This window comes from Syngnathus acus, chromosome 14, assembly GCF_901709675.1.
Source record: "Syngnathus acus chromosome 14, fSynAcu1.2, whole genome shotgun sequence".
NCBI classification, from domain to species: Eukaryota; Metazoa; Chordata; class Actinopteri; order Syngnathiformes; family Syngnathidae; genus Syngnathus; species Syngnathus acus.
This window is the reverse complement of record NC_051099.1, coordinates 3,455,415-3,474,945: the sequence shown is the minus strand read 5'-3', so window position 1 is coordinate 3,474,945 and position 19,531 is coordinate 3,455,415. Positions and strand designations below refer to the sequence as shown.

The 19,531-nt window shown below is 43.8% G+C and overlaps 2 protein-coding genes and 1 long non-coding RNA gene across 9 annotated transcripts; 1 reads left to right on the top strand and 2 right to left on the bottom strand.

The window, feature by feature from the left end:
• Positions 1-3,651: 3,651 nt before the first annotated feature.
• Positions 3,652-13,668, bottom strand: zgc:77151 (uncharacterized protein LOC337153 homolog). The gene is made up of 12 exons (XM_037269230.1): positions 13,181-13,668; positions 8,809-8,961; positions 8,599-8,706; positions 7,331-7,532; positions 7,011-7,241; positions 6,827-6,933; positions 6,213-6,360; positions 6,081-6,133; positions 5,916-6,013; positions 5,681-5,837; positions 5,385-5,591; positions 3,652-5,277 (listed from the first exon to the last, which is right to left on the bottom strand). Exons 1-12 carry the CDS (start codon positions 13,199-13,201, stop codon positions 3,991-3,993), a joined length of 2,772 nt encoding a protein of 923 aa, XP_037125125.1. The 5' UTR covers positions 13,202-13,668; the 3' UTR covers positions 3,652-3,990.
• Positions 13,669-14,350: 682 nt separating this feature from the next.
• On the top strand, positions 14,351-14,634 carry LOC119133423. Its single transcript, XR_005100121.1, has 2 exons — positions 14,351-14,497; positions 14,574-14,634. It is a non-coding gene; the product is annotated as an uncharacterized LOC119133423 (long non-coding RNA).
• On the bottom strand, positions 14,590-19,530 carry LOC119133422 (hexokinase-2-like). 7 transcript variants are annotated; one of them, XM_037269239.1, is made up of 12 exons: positions 19,311-19,530; positions 18,922-19,017; positions 18,594-18,678; positions 17,253-17,415; positions 16,961-17,109; positions 16,742-16,861; positions 16,572-16,667; positions 16,413-16,512; positions 16,161-16,344; positions 15,942-16,097; positions 15,287-15,520; positions 14,590-15,203 (listed from the first exon to the last, which is right to left on the bottom strand). In XM_037269239.1, the coding sequence occupies exons 3-12, from the start codon at positions 18,651-18,653 to the stop codon at positions 15,017-15,019; spliced, it is 1,449 nt and encodes a 482-aa protein (XP_037125134.1). In that variant the 5' UTR covers positions 18,654-18,678; positions 18,922-19,017; positions 19,311-19,530; the 3' UTR covers positions 14,590-15,016. The 7 variants fall into 7 exon arrangements, with proteins under 7 accessions (XP_037125134.1, XP_037125138.1, XP_037125131.1 ...); XM_037269243.1 differs by having other exon boundaries at positions 18,599-18,678; XM_037269236.1 differs by having other exon boundaries at positions 18,949-19,017.
• Position 19,531: the final 1 nt, after the last annotated feature.

Here is a 19,531-nt window from a genome sequence, read left to right as displayed (position 1 = left end):
AGGAAACGTCATGGTGGCCGAGAGGTCCTAGCGCCGCAGGGTTCAACAACAGCGAGGGACGACCTGCTGCTGGGTCCTAATGCCACCTTTTAAATAAATTAAAATACTAACTAAAATTGTACAGTTGTATTCGAGGGAAAAACGGGTATAATTGACATTTATTATAAATGCATGCTAAATTAATAATGAAATAAAAGAAAGTATGATATGCACACAACTAAACTGCAATAATCTTAGTTGTCTTTTGCAGAGGATAAAGAATATATGCCTGTGAGTCGGACTGGAATTATTTCAGATGATAGACACCGGATTAACATTTTGATAATAAACACATTCAAGGCCTTTAAGGGACTAAAAAAAGTTCTTTTGTGTGAGGTCCTTATGAACTCGAAATTGCCCCCCCCCTTCAATTCCCGGAAACATTTATTCGAGAGGCTTCGCACATTGGCCTGTGGCGGTGGGCTGGTTGTCATGGTAACCTGCCTGCCTCACAGTGTCCAACCCGACACGGGGGATGTTTTCCTCCCATAGACCTCGCGGGGGTTGGCTCCAAGCCCGCATACCTTCATCAGTGAGGGCGCTGTGTAAAGGGAGATGAAGCGGGGGGGACCTCGATTGACACGTTCAGAGATGTATTCAAATTAGAAAACTTGCATTCTTTTTAAATTAAACTCAATTAGTGGCAGACTAGATTATTCAGCATAGTAGTTGGAGAAATATGCAAACAGCATGCTTGGATCCAAGCACTTTGACACACTGCTGGAATGAGAATGCATCGGATTAGCCTTGGAATGCTATTAATTAGCGTGTACACACTCAAGATTGGCTTGGGAATGTGAATTTAGCTACTGAGAACAAGAGTGGGCTAACTTCATTGTTAAGGGTGTCACAGCCAGTTAGATAAATATCATACAAAACCATCTCGGCCTTCTTGGGATAATTGGGCCTATTCCGGTCCCGAGCGAGTTAACACAAAACTGCTACCTTTCCGTTTCCTACCGAGCGTGACGGACAGAACAAATTAGTACAGGGTCCAGATTAGCGTGCACTCGGTTTGACGAAGAAATAAATAACACTTAGAAATATGGAAGAATTTAATCCGGCAAATGGTCACAGAGAGCGCTTGTAAATCCTCAGATTGAGGTCAGAGCTTCTGCTAAAGATGGAAAATAAAAAAAAGCTTACTTACATTTTAGGATTTTCCAAAACTTGTGTATTTTCTCATCATAAGGTTTATAGACATGTTTGGCTGGTGGGTTGCAGGATTAGGGAAAAAATAAATCACTGCAATATCACACAAGAACATGATTCTATCTATCTATCTATCTATCTATCTATCTATCTATCTATCTATCTATCTATCTATCTATCTATCTATCTATCTATGCCGCCATCTTGTGTGTCAATGTGGTAGTGAACACAATATAAGAATATATTTACGTACCACTGGGAATTATTCATGAAGAAAACAAACATGTCCGCCATATTTTACAATAGCTACAAATAATAATAATTTGACTCACCGGCTTTTGATATTTCATGTGACACTCGGTTCTTCTGTGAAATACAGAGCGGCAATAATTAATCAACAATAATATTTACCAAATTAAATGATCATTATTTTTGATCAATCAACAGTATGGAGACTGTCGAAAGTGTGCTCTATGTGGCCACTAGTGGCATAACAATAAAATAAGAAGTTTTATTATCAGAATACTTTTATTATAAATATACAGTCTGTTAATATGGAATGGTACCTGACACTGCCATTCTTTCTTTAATGCTATTAGGAAAAAAAAACCCAACAAATGGTAACCGAACTTGTGCTGCCATCATTTATGACAAATACACATATGGAAGGGGAGGAAAAATTGTAAAGATCGTCAACCAACCAATTTTTTTGAAATACCTTAGTTGGCTCCAAAGTAATCAGGCACTTTTTAATGTTTAAGTACAGTGCCATTAAAAACTATTCATGTTGCGGTAGTGTGCAAAAACACCGGCTATACGTACATCAACATGCATACAACATAAATCAAATGTAAACATTGAAACCTGTAAGAAAATATTCATAACCTAACATAAGCTTAAATAGTCAAAGAGCAAACAGAAAAAGACTAATTCATTTTTTTAACATGCTCTTTAGACTACAAGACCCCAACCCGACCCACTCAGTGGCGTTTCATCCAACATAAAACATGCAAGAATGTTCAAAATAATAATGAAAAAAATAAATCAACTGGCACCCAGTGAGTTGCTGCGACATGCTTGAGCCAAAACATAGTCAGCGAGACAAAATGGCTTCAAGTGGAAAGACCAAATGGAAACGGCACGTGTGTTTTAAAAGTGGCTATCACGATTAGCACAGAAAAATGCCACTTTAGACAAGGATAAAGTTCAAGAGGATTAGTGTTGGACGAGGAAAAAAAAATGTCATAAAGTTTATTTTTTATTTTTAAAAGAAAAAACCTGCAATGCTAATTGTTAATAATTAATTTCTAGACGCACTATAATTACAAGAGGGGAAAACCCTCAATGTTCCGAGAATAAACTTGTAATAATACGAGAAGAAAAGAATAATTTGTTTTTTATGATTAAGGAAAAAGGTTATGGTAAATCTCACAATAGTGTATTACGGCATTCTTGTAGTGTTAGCTATTTTAGCTCATTGTTTCACGTAAAATTTCGACTTTTTTTCAACATTTTTGAAAATGTTCATCTTGTAAATTGCAAAAATACTCTAAAGAAAAAAAGGCAAAACATTCCAACTTTTTCTTCCTAAAATTAGGACAATTCTATTTTAGAATTTCCCTCGTGAAAGTATGACAACTTTTTTCTGTTAATATACAACTTCTGCCATCTATATTTTCTACATTGTTAATTCTATCAAATTTACAAATTTGTCTCATAATATCACTTTATTCTTATCGTGTCACATTTTTTCGCATAACCTGGTAACTTTTACATTTTCTTTTAGCAATCCAACTTTATTCCCAGCACAGCTACCGTCGCTACGCTCACTCAATAAATAAAAAGTGAAACAATGGAAAGTCATCCATATTTCTCCCCCATGTAAAATGATCAGACTGCAAATATGATTGGAAGAAAAAAATAAAAATAAAAGTGACACTATGACACACACTTGTAGTGTATGTGGAGGTTTAGAGTGTTGAATTATACAGTATCAGCTTTGGCGCAACAACAATATGGCAACCGCTACATAGCAAGAAATAAACAGCACCGAGTCATCATGAAGCCGTCAGTAGTAGTCGTTGCTTCCACTACTCATTGGTGGGGGAGGTGATTAGTGTAGAACTATAGACGTGTGCAAATTTGAACCATAAACAGATGATTTCAAAAGGAAAAGACCAAAAATAACCATCTCATTTTGAAAATGAATACCGCGGGAAAAAAAAAAAGATTTTTGTTTGGTGGCGTGCTGTGAGAATTTCCATGCCGCTGCCAAGGTATCTCTTTAAAGCAAAGTGAAGCCAGCGATAACCGCGGGCCGCTTCCTTAAGGCACGTTCGTGTCAGAAAAGCCGGTTAATAGTACACTTCATATTGTCGAGCTAACTAACGAAGCACAACTTGCGATAAATGTACATATATAATGCGAAGACTCCCGAGAACAATTTTTTTTTTTTTTTTATAAATCAGAAAATATCTGTCTGGACAGAACTAGAGTACGATTTGAATTTGAAGCTAGCAGACTTATAGTTCAGATGCTCGTTCCGGCGCCTCGATGCATAGCATCGTCAATAAGCGGAACCGACTTAGCTTAAATGTATTTCTTGCTCTTAATGTTTCTTCTGAATGATGGATGAGACGGGTGGGGCTGCGAGGCAGTGCGTCGTCACAAGTCTCTTTCTTGTTTGACTGGGAAGAAATGATTTGCAATCGTCAGCGCGACTGTAAGAATGGGATCGGAAACATTCTGAGCGCAGATGTTGGCAAAGAAAAAAAAATTGTTTTTGTGGGTGGACTCTCTTCAACTCTGCTGAGCCAGGACCAGAGCACCGGCCTGGGACAGAACGGGGCTCGGGTGGCCTTTTGAGACGTCCACGTCACGTTTTTCCACATTGGCTATCATCTGACCGCACAAGTTCTCCATTTTATCCGCCAAAGCATTCCCATCCTCCTTGACGTCCTCGTTCAGCATCTCGACATTTCCTACCTGTTTGGTTATGGACTCTGACTTGTGGTTACTCATATCCATTATTGCCGCTTCGCCTTCTTTCTTAACCGATACGATCCTCTGGCTTTCCGTCTCGGAGCCCGACGGAACTTTGCCGAACTTGATCCCGTTCAGATCCTCGTCCAGTTTCACTTGGAATGGCGGCAGGCCGAGCAGGAAAGCCCTGATCCTGCTGGGGGAGCTCAGGTCTGCTGGCTCTTCCTGGCTTTTGGCTCCAAGTTCCTGGCCTCCGCCTCCGGTGGACCCCGATATGGGGCGCCCGTGGCCACCGCCCATGCTAAAGTCTGCGGGGCGCTCCGAGCAGTCGGCTTTGACTCTTTTGAGAGACGGCTCGTACTCTGTTCCGTTAGCGGTTGATCGAGTGAGCTCGGCCGGGTCCGGGTCGGGTCTCTTGAGCGTAAAGCGTTTGCTGAGGTTGAGGGGCAGGGCCTGCTCCGGCGGTGGCGTGAAGGGCGTGCAAGGCGGCTTGGTGCTCAAGTCCTGGGAAAGCACCTCGGACAGCCGGCGGGAGAAGGTTTGAAACTGACTCGAACCCAGACGAGTCCTCATCAGTTGTCGTACTTGGACACTACAGTCCAGGTCCAAAGGCAGGACCCGGAGAGGGGGAAGAGGATGGCGGTTCCTGGCCTCTCGGACACTCCCCCTCTGGGCGTCCTCGTCTACATTGCACCCCGAGCACATGCTGTGGTGCTGATGAATCGGGCGGGCCGGCGGCGGAAGCAACTGGTCTCCGCTCGGAAGAGGCGTGTCCGGGTTTCCGCGTTTGGGTTGCAAGGTGTAGATTGTCATGTGCGGCTGACTCGGTTCTTGGGGCGTCAGGGCCGGGCTCTCTGTGACCCTCTGGAAGCCCACGCAGTTCCTTAGTACGTCCAGGGGACACAGACCTTTGATGGGGCTGAACCCTCCCAACGACCCGCCCACAAAGTGGCGAGGCAGGCCAGAGAGGAGGACGGCTGCGGACTCCCCGGCCCGATCCTCGGGCTCCTTTGGCTTGGGTGGAAAGGGGAGGAAAGGGGTGGACATGGGGGACGGGTCCGTGGCGAGGGGCATGTTCACAGGGAGGAGGGCTGGCTGCGACACCTAGAGAGAAGATAGAAGGGAGATGGTCAGCATCTGGTGGGGAAAGTGACTTTTCAACATAATTTTGACACGGAGAACTGAATCGGAATCGCGAGTGCAGCTCGTACCTGCGGCGCGCTGCTGCTTGGCGTCAGTCCATTGGCGCTTGGGGCTAGCAGAAGAGGCGTGGGAGACTCCGCTTTGACTCTGGCTTGTTGCTGAGCCAGCAGTTTGGCCTCGGCCATCAGCGTGGCCTTGTTGCGCTTGCCGGGCGGACGGCCTCGCCCCCGCTTCACCACCACCGCGGTGCCCTCGCCGGCGCCGGGGGCGGTCATCTGCGCAGACAGGAAGAAAGTCAACACGGAAAGATGGTGTGAATAGCTTCCATAGGCTCACAACTTCATACGCTGTGTGTTGTTCTTACGTCCGCCATCTTGGCTTTGACTTTGGGTCCGGGTTTTCTTCCCCGCGGGAGCGGCTTCCTCCCTCGGATGCCTCTGGGCTTCACGGCCAGGCTGCACTGTGGGATTTTGAGTTCCATGCCTCCGGCTATCAGGTGCTCTTCGTACGGGAGCATCAGCCTGAGACAAAAAGACGCATTTCGATATGCCAGTCGGAGCAACAGCCGCTCGAGCGGGAAAAAAGCGCTCAAGTCGGACCTTTCGTAGTGTCTCCTGGTGCAGGTGGCGGCGCTGGTGCTGCCGGGACATCCGCCCAACTCGTTGTAAACCACCTTCCACATGCGCTCCGACGTCACCTGAGACATCAAGCCGTTGTTGGTATCACTCGAAACAGCACATCGTGAACAAAACTGCTTCTGTCACCTTTTCGTAGCCTCCTAGACGTCTGACCACCGAGTACATGAGGAAGAGGTCGACTGAGGGCACCGAGACAGAGGGGGGGGGGGGATAATTATTATGAATCATACCCCACCTATTAAGCTGAGGGCAACTCACTTTTCTTGAAGCCGAGATTGGGCACTTTGTGGATGGGAGAGCCTTGACGCTCCATGAAGGTGAAGAGCTCGTCCAGGAACAGTTGCTCTTCGGGGTGCGGGAGCCAGCCGTCATCGCCGCCCACCTCCACGCTGCCCATCACGTTTTCCTAGAAAAAAAAAAAATGCCAGGAGTTTGTCATAGAGCACAAGCAGAAAAAGCATGCCAAGTGGAATTTACGAGATGTCGAACAATGGTTATTTCACATACCGCTAGAGGGCGCCCACGATTCGCTTTTTTTTTTTTTTTTTTAGACTTTAGAGCTTCGAGTCTATTTTTGTGATGTGAATGATGTTTATGGTTAACTGCAGGAGCATTTATAGAAAAATGGCCCCCATAGAAGTGTATACAAAAAAAACTTGCAGTTCTTGGTCTTTTTAGTGCATATAAATCAAAACCAAAACTGGGCAGGAATCCAGTTTAATCTCTTAATGGCTTTTGTTTGTATCAAGGCAACTTCAGTCAGTTTTTTAGGGGGCTGAAAAGTAGGCAAAAAAGTATTTTTCAAAAAAGGGGAGGGGAGAAGACTTGGCCGATGCAATTGTTATCTGTCTGATCTACAGAAAGAATCAAACCTTCATCTTCTCAATCCAGGATTCCGACTGGCCGGATGTTGGAGTGTCTCTGCCGTCGCGGCCTCGTCTCTTGCGAGGTCGTCCTCGGAGGCTAAGAGACGGACATCCTGCATGCCCCCCAAAAAATCAAATCATGTATGATACTCAAACGGCTGAGTGACTTTTTTTTTGCGGAGGTGCTTACGGAAGTTCCAGGAGAAGCTGACGCTGCTTTCCAGCGTGGGGTGGTTGAAGGTGTCCCTGCAGTACATCAAGCGGGTGCTAGGCGACACCCTGACGCCGCCCAAGGCTAGAAGGTGGACGTCCTGCAACGTTGGGCCCCGGGCGCCGTCCTGAATGCGCCTCTGCAGCGAACGGTAGCGGCAGTACTGTGGGTAGCTGAGGACTTTGACGCTCTGGCACTCAGCTGCGCCATCTAGGGGACAAAAAAAAAGAAGAAGAGTGGGCTTCCCGTTTCTCGCAGAGGCCGCTGACATAGACCGAGAATAAAAATTGATTTCTTACTTTCACTCTTGTCCTTTAGTGGCTTGTGGTCGGTTGCGTTGCCGTCGGTGTCGCTCTCCTGCGGCGGTTTATGGAGCCCGTTGGGGGTGCCGTGGGGCGCCGCCTTCGCTCTGCCGCTCCACGCTGGCAGCTCGGCGCACGACCAGCGCACTAGATCTTCCACCCGCAACACCATCTTTCGGGACACAGCCAGGACCTCGTCCTACACAAAGGTGCAGCAATTCAATTTTGAACTTCAACAGCATTTTGAAAACCAGAACAACTTGAAAAGAACCAGAAAAATGATGACTTCACGTCTTTCTCAGTCAATTGTGGAGGCAGACAAAAAGAAATCCTGCATGATACATTTATCAAATCCCAGCTGTGTTACAAATGCTTGCAGCGGCTGAGAGCAATCTAAACAATTGCTCCCAGCAGTTCTGTGACATTCAAGGTTGGGCTTTATTTTGGGAATCGGTCACACCGGCAAGCGATTCTTAAAGGTCGTGTGTGAATAAAGAGCACGTCAAGAGGCGATGACGGTCCAGATGCTTTGCAGTGGATGTCCATTTGCAAGCCCATCTGCACCCCCCCCCACAATTTAACCCCCCCCCCCCCCCCCCCCCCCCCAGGGTGGGAGTTACCCACATTCGTGCCCCCCACAGTAGCCAGGTGTGAGCTGGTTAACACAGCAGGCAGGTGGGGCAAGAGGCTGAAGTTATTCTAATAAAAATTTTAAAAAAGCATTTAAGTTTATTTGGCGAGCGGGGCTGATTTATAGGCCGACGCCACAGCCTCCACTGCGGTGCATTATTGCGCAAGAGTTTTGTTTCTGCTGAGAGCGAGGTGAGGCGGAAGCTGCCGCTTGTAATTCAAACAATGGCGAGTGAGCCAGCGACTCGCTACGGCTGAAATGGAAAAGGCTTGAGGAGTCTCTCAGCCAGAAAAGTAGATTGGGGGTGAGGGAGAGAAGAGCGTTCTCATAAAAGGCAAACTCAAAGGTGGAAATTGTTTAGATTGCTCTCAAAACACCTTTGGAGGCCACGTTCTTGTCACAAGGTTATTAATAGACGTTGTTGATGCATTCCACTGATGACGTTAAGATGGCGTTCCACTCACTAGCCGGCGTACAGGAATGCCATTTCCAAATCTGCCTCACCCTCTGACATACGTTTGTTTTGTTTTTGTGTGTGAGTGTACTTGCCACTATTTGCACAACAGAACCCGTCACACAAAATCTTTGAGCAGATTCAACATTTTGTTCAAGTCACTCATCGTCGTTTTCCTACCTCCCCGTGCTCTCGGGTTCGACCCTTTGGCGTGTCTTCCGGTAGGAAGTAGAGTCTGGCGCTGGCCAGGAGGTGGCGCTGCACCTGGTCTTCCCACAACAAGGTCACCTGTACATGATATTATCAATTTGCTTAGAGGCATTCATAACAAAGATGATTTAAAACAAATAAAACCGACACAAGGGTCATGTGATTTGAATTCCACCTCACCTCAGCAATGCACACGGGCTCTTCGGCCCCGCAGCGAACAAAGTAAAACTCGCCCAGCCGCCACACCTGCATGGGGCCGTCGGCTTGGCTTTTGCTGCCGACCGACTTATAGAAGGCATAGCTGCCTCTCTGGCAGGAAGGAGCACCCAACCACTACGGGAAGAAGATGAAGTGAGCACGGGTATGCAAATGATGACGCATATCTTCAGCATTCAAATCAATGACATATTTCAACTTTAGAAAGCATCATATGACTGTCAGTCATTTTCAAAATACACAAATCACCATGAATCCTGCACACATAACACAAAAATGACAAGTATGCTATCAGGCTAACCGTGTGTTATATTTCTCCACATTTCTCACGTTGCTGCCGTGTTGAAACATGGCAAGAAGCTAATACAAAAAAAAAAAAAAAAAAGAATAGCGTTAAAAATTAACCCCTGGCACGTCTGCGGCTCCTGACTGTAAATAGTGTCTGCGTGGAAACGTCCGACAATGTCATGAGGTTCTTTCCAAATGACTCACCCGCAGCCTATTTAGAAAAAAAAATGACGCATTAGACGCTGTGACGTGAATGGTTGGAGGAATAATTCTTTTCCGGTTAGCATATTTTTTAATAAGTGCCTCGCCGGGTGAGGGCAAAATCATGCAGAAAATTGAAGTGAAAGCATGCGAGGATTTGTCTAATAAATAAATACAAAATATGAAGCCACAGCTTTCTTACAATAAGGTAATTTGAGGTGCACCACTGTATATGGAAGCGACGAAAATAATTTTTTTTTATGCCCGCAGGAGGTTTTATTACTGGGGCAATTTTTTTTTACAAATTGGCTGAAATCTGCCTACTTAAAACGTTGCTCCCAAATCTGAACACCAGGGGTCGTTGTTTTGCTGTTGCAGAGAATTAGTGATGTGTGCGAGGGTCAGTATTTTTTATTTTTTTAAAATCACAGACAGGGCCCAATGTTAAACATGGAAGCTAAGGAAATGCGTCTCTCCTGCTTTTGAATGCATCACGCTCCTATGTGATTCCAGTTCGGAGCTGAAGGCATTAAAAAAAAAAAAAAAAAAAGAATAAAAAAAGACTTAGAGCAGCTTTAGGTGAAACACAATACGCAGCCTCCCAGCTGCCTGCCTGCCAGCAGCAAACGACAGCAAATATTTCACAGATGATCTTTCTGGGTGACAAGCTCGAAAAGGCGCATTGAAAATATTGTCTGCATACATATTTTAATGATTAAATGATGCATTAGTCATTGAGTGGAGCTGCTTTTTCCACAGAACTCCTTTTAAATCTTCATGTTATGTATCACACACATAAAATAAATATCAATGGAAAAAAAATACATTTTATATTCCAGTTATGTGAAATATGTCTTTTTGAGATGAGATAATCAATGCGGCGTGTGGGTGGGTGGGGTCGCCTGTGCAGCCGCTCATTATTTACTCCTACTAAAAAAGGTCGGACTTGAAGATTCACCCCAAAAAAAAAAAAAAGCGCTTATTCTGCATTTCCTGCAACGCATGCGTGTACATTACAACAACCAGTCGTTCCCGTTTGGCACATCGTTGTCATGCCTGCCTCATTACTTCCCTGCTTGCCCAAATACAGAATATCCTCAAATTCCCACTCTTGTGCTGATCAACCACAATAAGGCCCCCTTAAAAAAAAAAGGCACCACGGCGTGCACCCCCTCCCCCACCGCATACCCACCCTTCCTCCTCTTTCCCTCCCCCACCCGCCACAAATCTGCAGACAAACTGCAGCAGGCACAGTATGAATTTATAAATGAATTTAAAAAAAAAGTCAGAGCAGAAAATAAAAATTTGGAGGAAGTTAAAAAAAACAAAAAAAAAACATGCAGAGTGGTGACGTGGTGCCTCAGATAGCATTGGGAGGAAAAGGAAGCCATACATGACAGAGGCCCAGAGGGCAAACTACAAAAAAAAAAACTCCCAAACCACAACAAAGTCTTCTTTTTTTTCAGTCTTAACGTGATATCAATCTCCCCCGACGTCTCCCCCCAAAAAAGAAAAAGGCGAGGCCAACGGTGGACGGCAAACATACGACGTAAGCAGCTGAAATTACAGAAGCGAGAATAAAAATACGTGTGGGAAGACTGCAGTGATATTATAATGACAGAGAAAGCAGGCGTCCAATACAAAAAATAAAAAAGGTACTAACGCAGAGGAATCAAAATGTTTGAAAGTAGAACTGACCATTTCTCTTTGAGGCATAATATTGCCTAAATTTTGAAAAGGAATGTGGAACTGTAGGTTATAAATAGATATGAAAGGCAACAGGAAACAGATTGTGAACATTAATTTCACCCAGCACCTACATTTACATAAGCATATTTACTTGACAAAATGGAGGCCCTACAAGACGAACAGTGAATAGGATTAATGCCAGGTTATTTTATCTGATCATATAGGAAAAACTTAAATATACTTAATATACACTCAAACAAATATTATTCTTTAGTTATTAAGGATGATGAACTTGAAAATTAAAGTAATTTTTAAGCATTTTTAATATCAATTTAGCCATAATGTTACAGTGACTTGATATTAAATTAAATTTTAGGAGTAAAACCTCGACCTGATTTTTGATGAACATTACTTACTGTATTTTCCAAAAGCCTGTAAAAAGTTTGACACTGGCAGAAAGATTTGTTTGCTATGCGAATACAGAAAAGTCTTCACTACAATAATCGAATATTCTACTAGCTGATGATATCTTCATCATTTTTAACATGAACCACTTTTGAATCATTTATCAGTCCAAAAGCAAGAACAGAGCTCCCCTTGACTCTTGCAGCCACCGGGGCACCAGAATGTACATTCTCCTTGTCTTTAACTTAATTACAGTGAAGCCATGTGATGAATAGCAACATGAGAGTATGATAAACATGCTATTATCCATTACAAGGATTTCATGCAGCACTCTCCAATCTTTCTGGACTTTTTTTCTCTTCCCCCTTCCCTCTCCTCCAGGGCTTGAGGGGAGGTGGCTAAAAACGAACAGTGCTCAACTCAGCCTAGTGGTGGAAATGAGGCAGGAAAATAAAAGCCACATAATATAATCTGAGAGGCCAGTCTCAAAATGTGAACACATACACACACACACACACACACACACACAGAGTTTGAGATGGAAACCCTTAATCTGCTTGCGTCAGTGCTCGTGATATTTTCTGGGAAATCAAATGCACAGACATGTTTGCTAACAGTTTTGAGAATGCTCCCTTTTTGGGTATGAATGACAGAATGCACTATAATATAAGATACATTATAAAACAAGAAAAGAAAGAAAGATTAGAGTATTGACCTTGGCTATATCCTGTTATTCAACAACACAGCGACGCAAAACAGCAATGAGAATTTTGACATTTTTTCATGATTAATATCAGATAGTAATATTAAATGCACTCGTTGAACGTTTATGTTGAAATAAATTGATTTCATGTGCTCTCTCTGTGAATATTAAGTGTAACTTAAAATGAAAAAAAAAAAGTCATTATATTTCTGCCTCAATATTAGCATTCCTCCTTAAACTGTGGTAATTACAGCCGAGACAAAATGTCGGTGCTTAATAATATTATTACGATCCCTGTTTAACAGAAACGAAACCGTCCAACCTCGCCCCGGTCGACCTTGTCCAACATTTTTTTATTCAAAAATAATATCTAGTTTATTTTTAATTATAACGATAGCTGGCTTGCGGCTAGGCTATCCTAGCTAGCTGGCTAAGCTTGAAAAAAGAGGAGGAGGAGGAGGAGGGGGGGGTTCGCTTTAAAAGTTTCCTGTTTTTTCTTCAATTTTAAACGATAAATGTTATTTTATTCCGGTAATATGTGCTTCGCCGTGGGTGGGTGAGAGGTGGTCGGTTGGCATAGTCAAGAAACCGGGGGGACTAATGTCGACACGACCACACAAAGAAATTAATCATTAAACACGACGGAAAATATCAAGAAATTATTACAGGCGGATTTTGAACGTGCTGCCATTGGGGGGGTGGTCAGGCTCCAGCTTGCTGTGTGACACAGTCGAACGTTTGAGAGCGGGGGAGAAAACAAATATCGAAATATTAGAATATTATTTTCACATATGCCACGTTTGAGGAGGGGGTGTAATAAAAGTTGGAATTGTGAGTCACAGCAACTCTATGTGTGTGTGTGTGGGAAGGGAAGGGGGGGGGCAATCAATGCGATATGGTCAAACTATATGAAATAAAACTCCAAATCCGAGGCCTAATTTGACGACGTTTAATTTAATCAAGGCAGCGAGGAGCGAGAAAATCGACTGATACGAATTCGAGCATTTAAAATGAAATCAAATATTATAAAAACAATATATTTTTTTTTACCTGTATTGCATTGTGCTCCATTGCAGTCCTGCATTCCCTCTGTGAGGCCCCTCTCCGGTTACACCGCCGGGACTCGCCGTCACACAAACAAACGCACCACCGAACCAGCGCAAGAGAAAGGAAGCAAAGCAAAGCAAAAAAAAAAAAAAAAAATTAAACCAAAAAAAAAAAAAACTCAAAAATACTGCTTTTTTTCTGGGGTGTGGGGGCGAAAATACGGCTAGCTCTAGGTGTGGCTAAAGTTTGCCAACTTAAATGTTAATAACCCCAAAAAAATTTCAACGGATGAGCAATCTCCCTCGATAAATCCACGTCGGTTGAGTTCAAATTTGAAAATGAAACAAATTAAATCGAGTATCCAAGTATGGAAGCCATGAAGGCGTACGCGTAGGTAATATTGTCGCCTTACATTGAGAAATTGAAAAAAATAAATAAATAGTTGAGCTGATCCCAGAGCTGCCTCTCTCCCTCTCTCTCTTTTTGTGTGTGTGTGTTTTTCAATGTTATGTGTGTTTGCCTACTGCGCATGCGGGAAGTTCAACGCATGGCGATGTTTTCTAGTGGTCGTAAAGCTTGAATGCCTGCAGAAGGAAAAAAGGCATTCATCATATATATATATATATATATGGATTTTTTAATGTTACCGTCCAATGTAAGCTGCTGAATGGGTCTGATTAAAAAATGTAAACAAATTTTGATTACAAATTTTGATTATCATTGAAATTATGTGTGTTGGTATTTCGCACTATATGGGTGTAGTTTGGGGAGGGGGTTTTCGGGGGGGTTGTTGAGTATTGAATGGAGGCTGTAATGACAGCTTCCATTGTTCATGTCTAGAAATATGCAGCCTGCCATTTTCTGATATCCCAGTTGAAAATGAAAGTGAACAGTTACACACAAATGTCCAAATCCAGGCGAGATTTATGACCATAACTTTTATAAGAATGCAGTCTCTAGAAAAGAAATATTTAACAAAGAGTTAAATGTTTTTACCAGGATTTTATGTCGCAAATTCTCAAGATAGTCGTGCAGTAGAATTGTGAGTTATATTACGTCTAATAAAAGTAAATGTTATGCATTTTCTCCAAAATATAGAAATATATTCTTGCATTTTTATAGTCTGAAATAAATCCAAGACACATGATTTTAATCTTGTTAAAAAAAAAAAAATAGTATGAGTGTGGCTGAAATGTTTTGCATTTTTAAAAAAGCTTAACTGGCTACAGTTGTATGAAATATAGACACTGACCGCTAGGGGGTAGCACTGTTGGGTTGAAAATATACTGTTATTCCAAAATGGATTCAAGCCAGACTTTCGTCTATCTGAAGAGATCAGAAAATAGCTGGGAAATGTAATCAAGTTTGTAACATAATGAAATGCAGGAAAAAAAAGTTTTTTGTTTTTTTTAATATTATCCACCTTGCCTGTATGTACTACATACAATTTCTGAATTTGAAAAAAAAAACCTATGTATTTTTTTCATGTTCCAATTATTAAGTATGGGAGTTTGAGGGAAAAATATTTAATCCATTTTGGAACCCAAAAAAATGTGGAAAAAGTGAAACAGATTAACTAAAGCATTCAAAGCATTTGGGAGCTTAAGATCAGGGGATGCTTTGAGAATAATTGTCAATTTGTTTGTCTATGTGGAGCCCTTTGAGACTGTTTGTGATTTAGGGCTATATAAATAAACTTGACTTGACAAAGAAGACTTTGAGAATTTTGAAGGGCAAGATTAATCCAAGTCTTTTCAAATTCAGTCTGTACCATACCTACACACAAAAAAAAAAGGTAATTAAAGAAACGGAGCCATGTGCGGTAACGTCGGAGGCGTCTCATTGCTCTTCGTCGTCGCTGTCCTCACCGTCGCTGTCATCCAGCAGGCGGGACTCGCGGGCCAGCCTCAGCGCCACCGCCGTTACCATGGCGGCGCCTTTGCCGCTGCCGTCCTCCGAGAGCAGGTAGGTGATGTCGCATTCGGGGGCCAGCTGGCGCACCGTGGCCTGCAACTCGGCGCTGAAGCTACGGGTGAGTCAAATACACATGAGCAAAAGACTTCCAATTTGTTTCATGTTTGCAAATTTTTTTTTCGTTTGGTGGCTTACTTGGGGTGTTTGCGGTATACAGAGCCGTCCACTCCCACGGTGGTTTTCAGGCGTTCCAGGCCGCGGGCGACCCTCATGCGGTTGACGAGGGTGGCCAGCGCGGCGGCGCAGAGGCGAGCCGAGCGCGACGACACCGTGTCGCAGACCATCCGCACCACACGCACGTCCACCGGCTCCCACGCCAGACCCAAGTTGCTCAAGATTTTGTTCCCGTTCTCCAGGCCATTGAGCTCCCTGAAGACGAAAAAAAAAAATGACACACTCTGAATACTTGACTGAACTACATGCAGCTATAGCTATCTTACATAATCAGCGTCATATTCCACCCATTTACAGATTTTTCATTCAAAAAGTTGGTTCTCCTTTCAATATTTTGAAATATTTGATGAAATACGCTCATATCAAAACATCATTTAAGTTGATTTGAAATAAAGCACTTTTTGAAATTAATTTCGGTCACTTTTGGTACTTTGTTTCAAATTGTTTTTTTTCTATGTGCACCTCTCTGAAATGACCACTAGAGGGAAGCAAAGTCCAATAGAGAGCAGTGGCTTTGAATGCTTCCAAAGTATATTTCAAGAGAGATTTGTATGAGAAAATGAGAGGAATCAAGGACAAGCAATAATGTGGTAAAAATAAAATAACAAGAACTCACTCTTCTATGTGGGAGATGTACTTGGTCTGAAATCCGCCCGGTGACAGCAGCGCCTCCGATGCCTGCCCCTTGAACAGCAGCCCGTCTTTTGTCATCTTCACCAGAAGGAGGCGCACTATCTCGCCCAGGTACATGCCGCTGATCATCTTCTCAAAGCTGCAGAAGAACACACATCTGTTGCGGCGGGGAACATTGCGTGATATGATTCCATACACGTACGTGTGGATGCCGGGGTTTATGGACGTCTTGTCCACCTGGACGTCAAACTCGGTCTGAATGTCCGCGAGCGAACCGTTGTCGCCGAAGCCGCCCCACTCGGTGTTGATGCACATGCGTCCTTGGTTGCAATCCACGCGTTTCACGTTCTTCATCTCCTCCATGTAGCACGCGTTGGTGCCCGTGCCTGGAATGCAGAGTCAACTACTTAGCGGGTCACATGGGGTACGGCGCCGTTGTATGTTGGGTGTTCACCGATGATCATGCCGATCTCGCAGCTTTGGTCCCTGTAGCCGCAGCTCATCATGGTGCCCACGGTGTCGTTGACCATGGCGATGGAGCCCACGTCGTAATCCTGAAGGACAACGTCAGTCGGTTTTCAATCGGCGGCGCCCAACGACCGACACGACTTACCCCTTGCCGCTGAATTGCCTCTCGCAGAAGCTGCACCACATCTTGGCCCTCCACCCCCGAGCATTGGAAGCCTTTGGTCCAGCGAATCAAGATGCTCTGCGCCCCACACACACAAACAATGTCATTTCCAGACAAAAACTGAAATTGGATCGTTGGAGTGTGTGTGAGACCTTATCAATTTCCTTCTGATGGCAGGGGAAAGAAAAGGTGAAGCCCAGAGGGAGAATTTTGCCCTGCAGATTCTGCGACTTGAGAAATTCCCCCAGACAGGCGGCGATGTGGTCGAACAACTGCAAGCAGCCAATGTGAGAATTTCGATTTAAAAGCATACATAAGAAAAAACAAAAATGGTATTGTGGTATGATTCAGTCCAGTTCTTGTTTTTGCACCTTTTCTCCAGGTCCCTCCATCATGTCTTGCGGGATGGCGCAGATCTGACTGTCCATCTTCACCATCCTCTGCTCTTCCTCCAGCACTCGCACGCGGAGCACCCGGAAGTTTGTCCCGCCCAGGTCCAAAGCCAGGAAGTCGCCTTTTTCTGTTGGGTGCAACAACTTTTGTTTGTCCAGGAATAAAATATTTAAGTTATCACCCTATGCTGCTCATCGCCACTAGGGGGCGTGTTTATGTAGACTGGAGATTAATGGGAGTTTCTAGGCTTTGCAAAGAATTGCGAGTTACCCGTCCCGTCCGGCGTGGCTGTGACAAAAGTGGGCAGCATCTGGACGGCGGCCCTGTGGTGCGAGTGCCTCCCCAGGCCTCGTCTCAGGTCGCGCTCCAGTCGTGCGGAAACCTGCTGCAGGACCTCCAGGGACAGCATGAACGGCTTCAGGTAGGTTTGAACCTGAGGAACGGCAAGGAGGATTTTTTCTTTTGCTAGCTAGTACTCAGAACAAAGGAAAAGTCCAGTAGGAAGTCTAATCCTACCTTCTAGTTTGTTACATGGCCATAACTGGAAAGAATAACGAGGGAATAAAAAGGCGAGGTGGGGGCGGGGGACCATGTCCAAAAGGTTGGCATGCGGAGGGTAGCGTCATTTGGGCAGGAAAGCAAAGACGCTTACGATCACCTCGAGACCGCAGCAACACTTCCCGTTTTCCTGTCTACCCATAAAGCTGTAAAAATTCCCGGTGTGGTTGTACAAGTGTGCACACCCTCTTCCAACATGTAAGGCATGTGGCTTTGTTCTCAATGAACTAATCATATTCAAAAGCATGATAAAATGGGGAGGAAAAAAACATTATTCACAGAAATATTTGTAATAAAGCTGTAACATAAAATATTGAATAATTAAAGTGGATGCACACGCCTTGTTTTCCTTTTGCAATAAAACGCTCTTAAGCAAACGTACAGGTCTGTAAAAGGTATAAAAGTAGTGCTTGTGTCCATTGCAACACCGGAGTGTTTTCATCACATCCTGCTTCTGTTGGATTTCCTCGGTAGAAGCAGGTGTCATGATCACAGCGGGCATTTGTGGAAGTACGAAGCTAAACGATGCTAGTTTGTCGTCATTTGCCAGTAATTTTCCAACAGGCATGTCAGCGCACGCCTCCTTTCACCATTTGCATGTTGTCATAATGGAGCCTTGCGCTCTCCGCTGAACCTGTCGCTACTTGACTTCATTCCTCCATCATGACTCAAAACAGCCGAGAACAGCCGGATGAAGGTATAATTGAGGAAACTACACCAAATTCAAAATATTAGTGGTAAAGCTAATATAAGCGCAGGTTGTATTTTTATTTTCACTCACGGAGGCAGCACTTCATTGCCATGTCACGGAATTCCACCTTTGTTAATAATAATAATGAATTTGATTTATAATGCACTTTACATTTGAAGGCAAATCTCAAAGTGCTACATAAGTAAAATTACAGCAGTAACCCTTGTTAATGTCGCCGACACATATGGCGGACGTAATTGAGGTGCATACAGAAAAGGTCTAAGCTAAGTTCGATGACAAGTGCAAATGAGCGAAATGCGTAATGTGTTTGTGCAACATTACGAGCCAAGCTTAACATGCACCTTACTGAGCGTGTCCAGGGGGATGCCGTCAACGTGGATGGTGCAGATGTCGGCGTTCATTCTCACTTGTGATTCTGTTACTCACCTGCACAGAGAAGAGAAAAAAAATAAAAACAAAAGCAATTGTTCATTTCATAAGTGGAAATGTTTTCAAAGCATATGGTAGGCATTCAACTCAAATATAAAGTTGATGTGGGTGTGGCTTCTAACGGATTACTTTGGATTTTGGGGGTTCAGCGTAACATGAATGGAAACTATGCTACAATGTCAACAGTGATTAAAACTGAGTCAGAAGATGCTTGTTTTCCGGGTGTGGTGTACTTTTAACACAGCTCTGACAACAAAAGCCACAAATCAAATATCAAAGTGCCTCGTCCTTACCCGGCTGACTGTTCAAGCAGGCTGGAATCACCAAAACTGGTTTCTGTTCAGGAATGAAACAAAAACCAAAAATAAGATATTAATTAGCCCAGAATAGACTAAGGACAGGTATGTCAGTGAGCTGCAGTTGAAATTCAAACAAGCCAACAGTGTCAGTCAATCAGGTAGAACACGTTTGAGATCCTTCAAAAAAAGGTTGTATCACACGAAATGACGTGTGAACTAAGAAGCGCCACTTCCTACAGGAGGAAAACAATTAGGTTCTGCCCAGTTGCCAAACGCTGAATAACCGCTAAATCAGTAAATTAAGTGTACAAAGACGACGACATCACTTACCTGCTGCTTTCTCTTCCACACTGAGCGAGCTCAGCCATCAACTTCCAAGCCCGAGCGCACCAAAAAAAAAAAGAAAAAGAGGAAGAACAAATGCAAGCAGGCACATGAAGGGGGCAGCATTGACTTAGATGGAAGTGAAAATTGTGTCTCAATGCGTCGCACGCACACACTTGAGGAGGAAACGCAAAAGCTCCAACCTGATGAAATAACAAAAAATAATC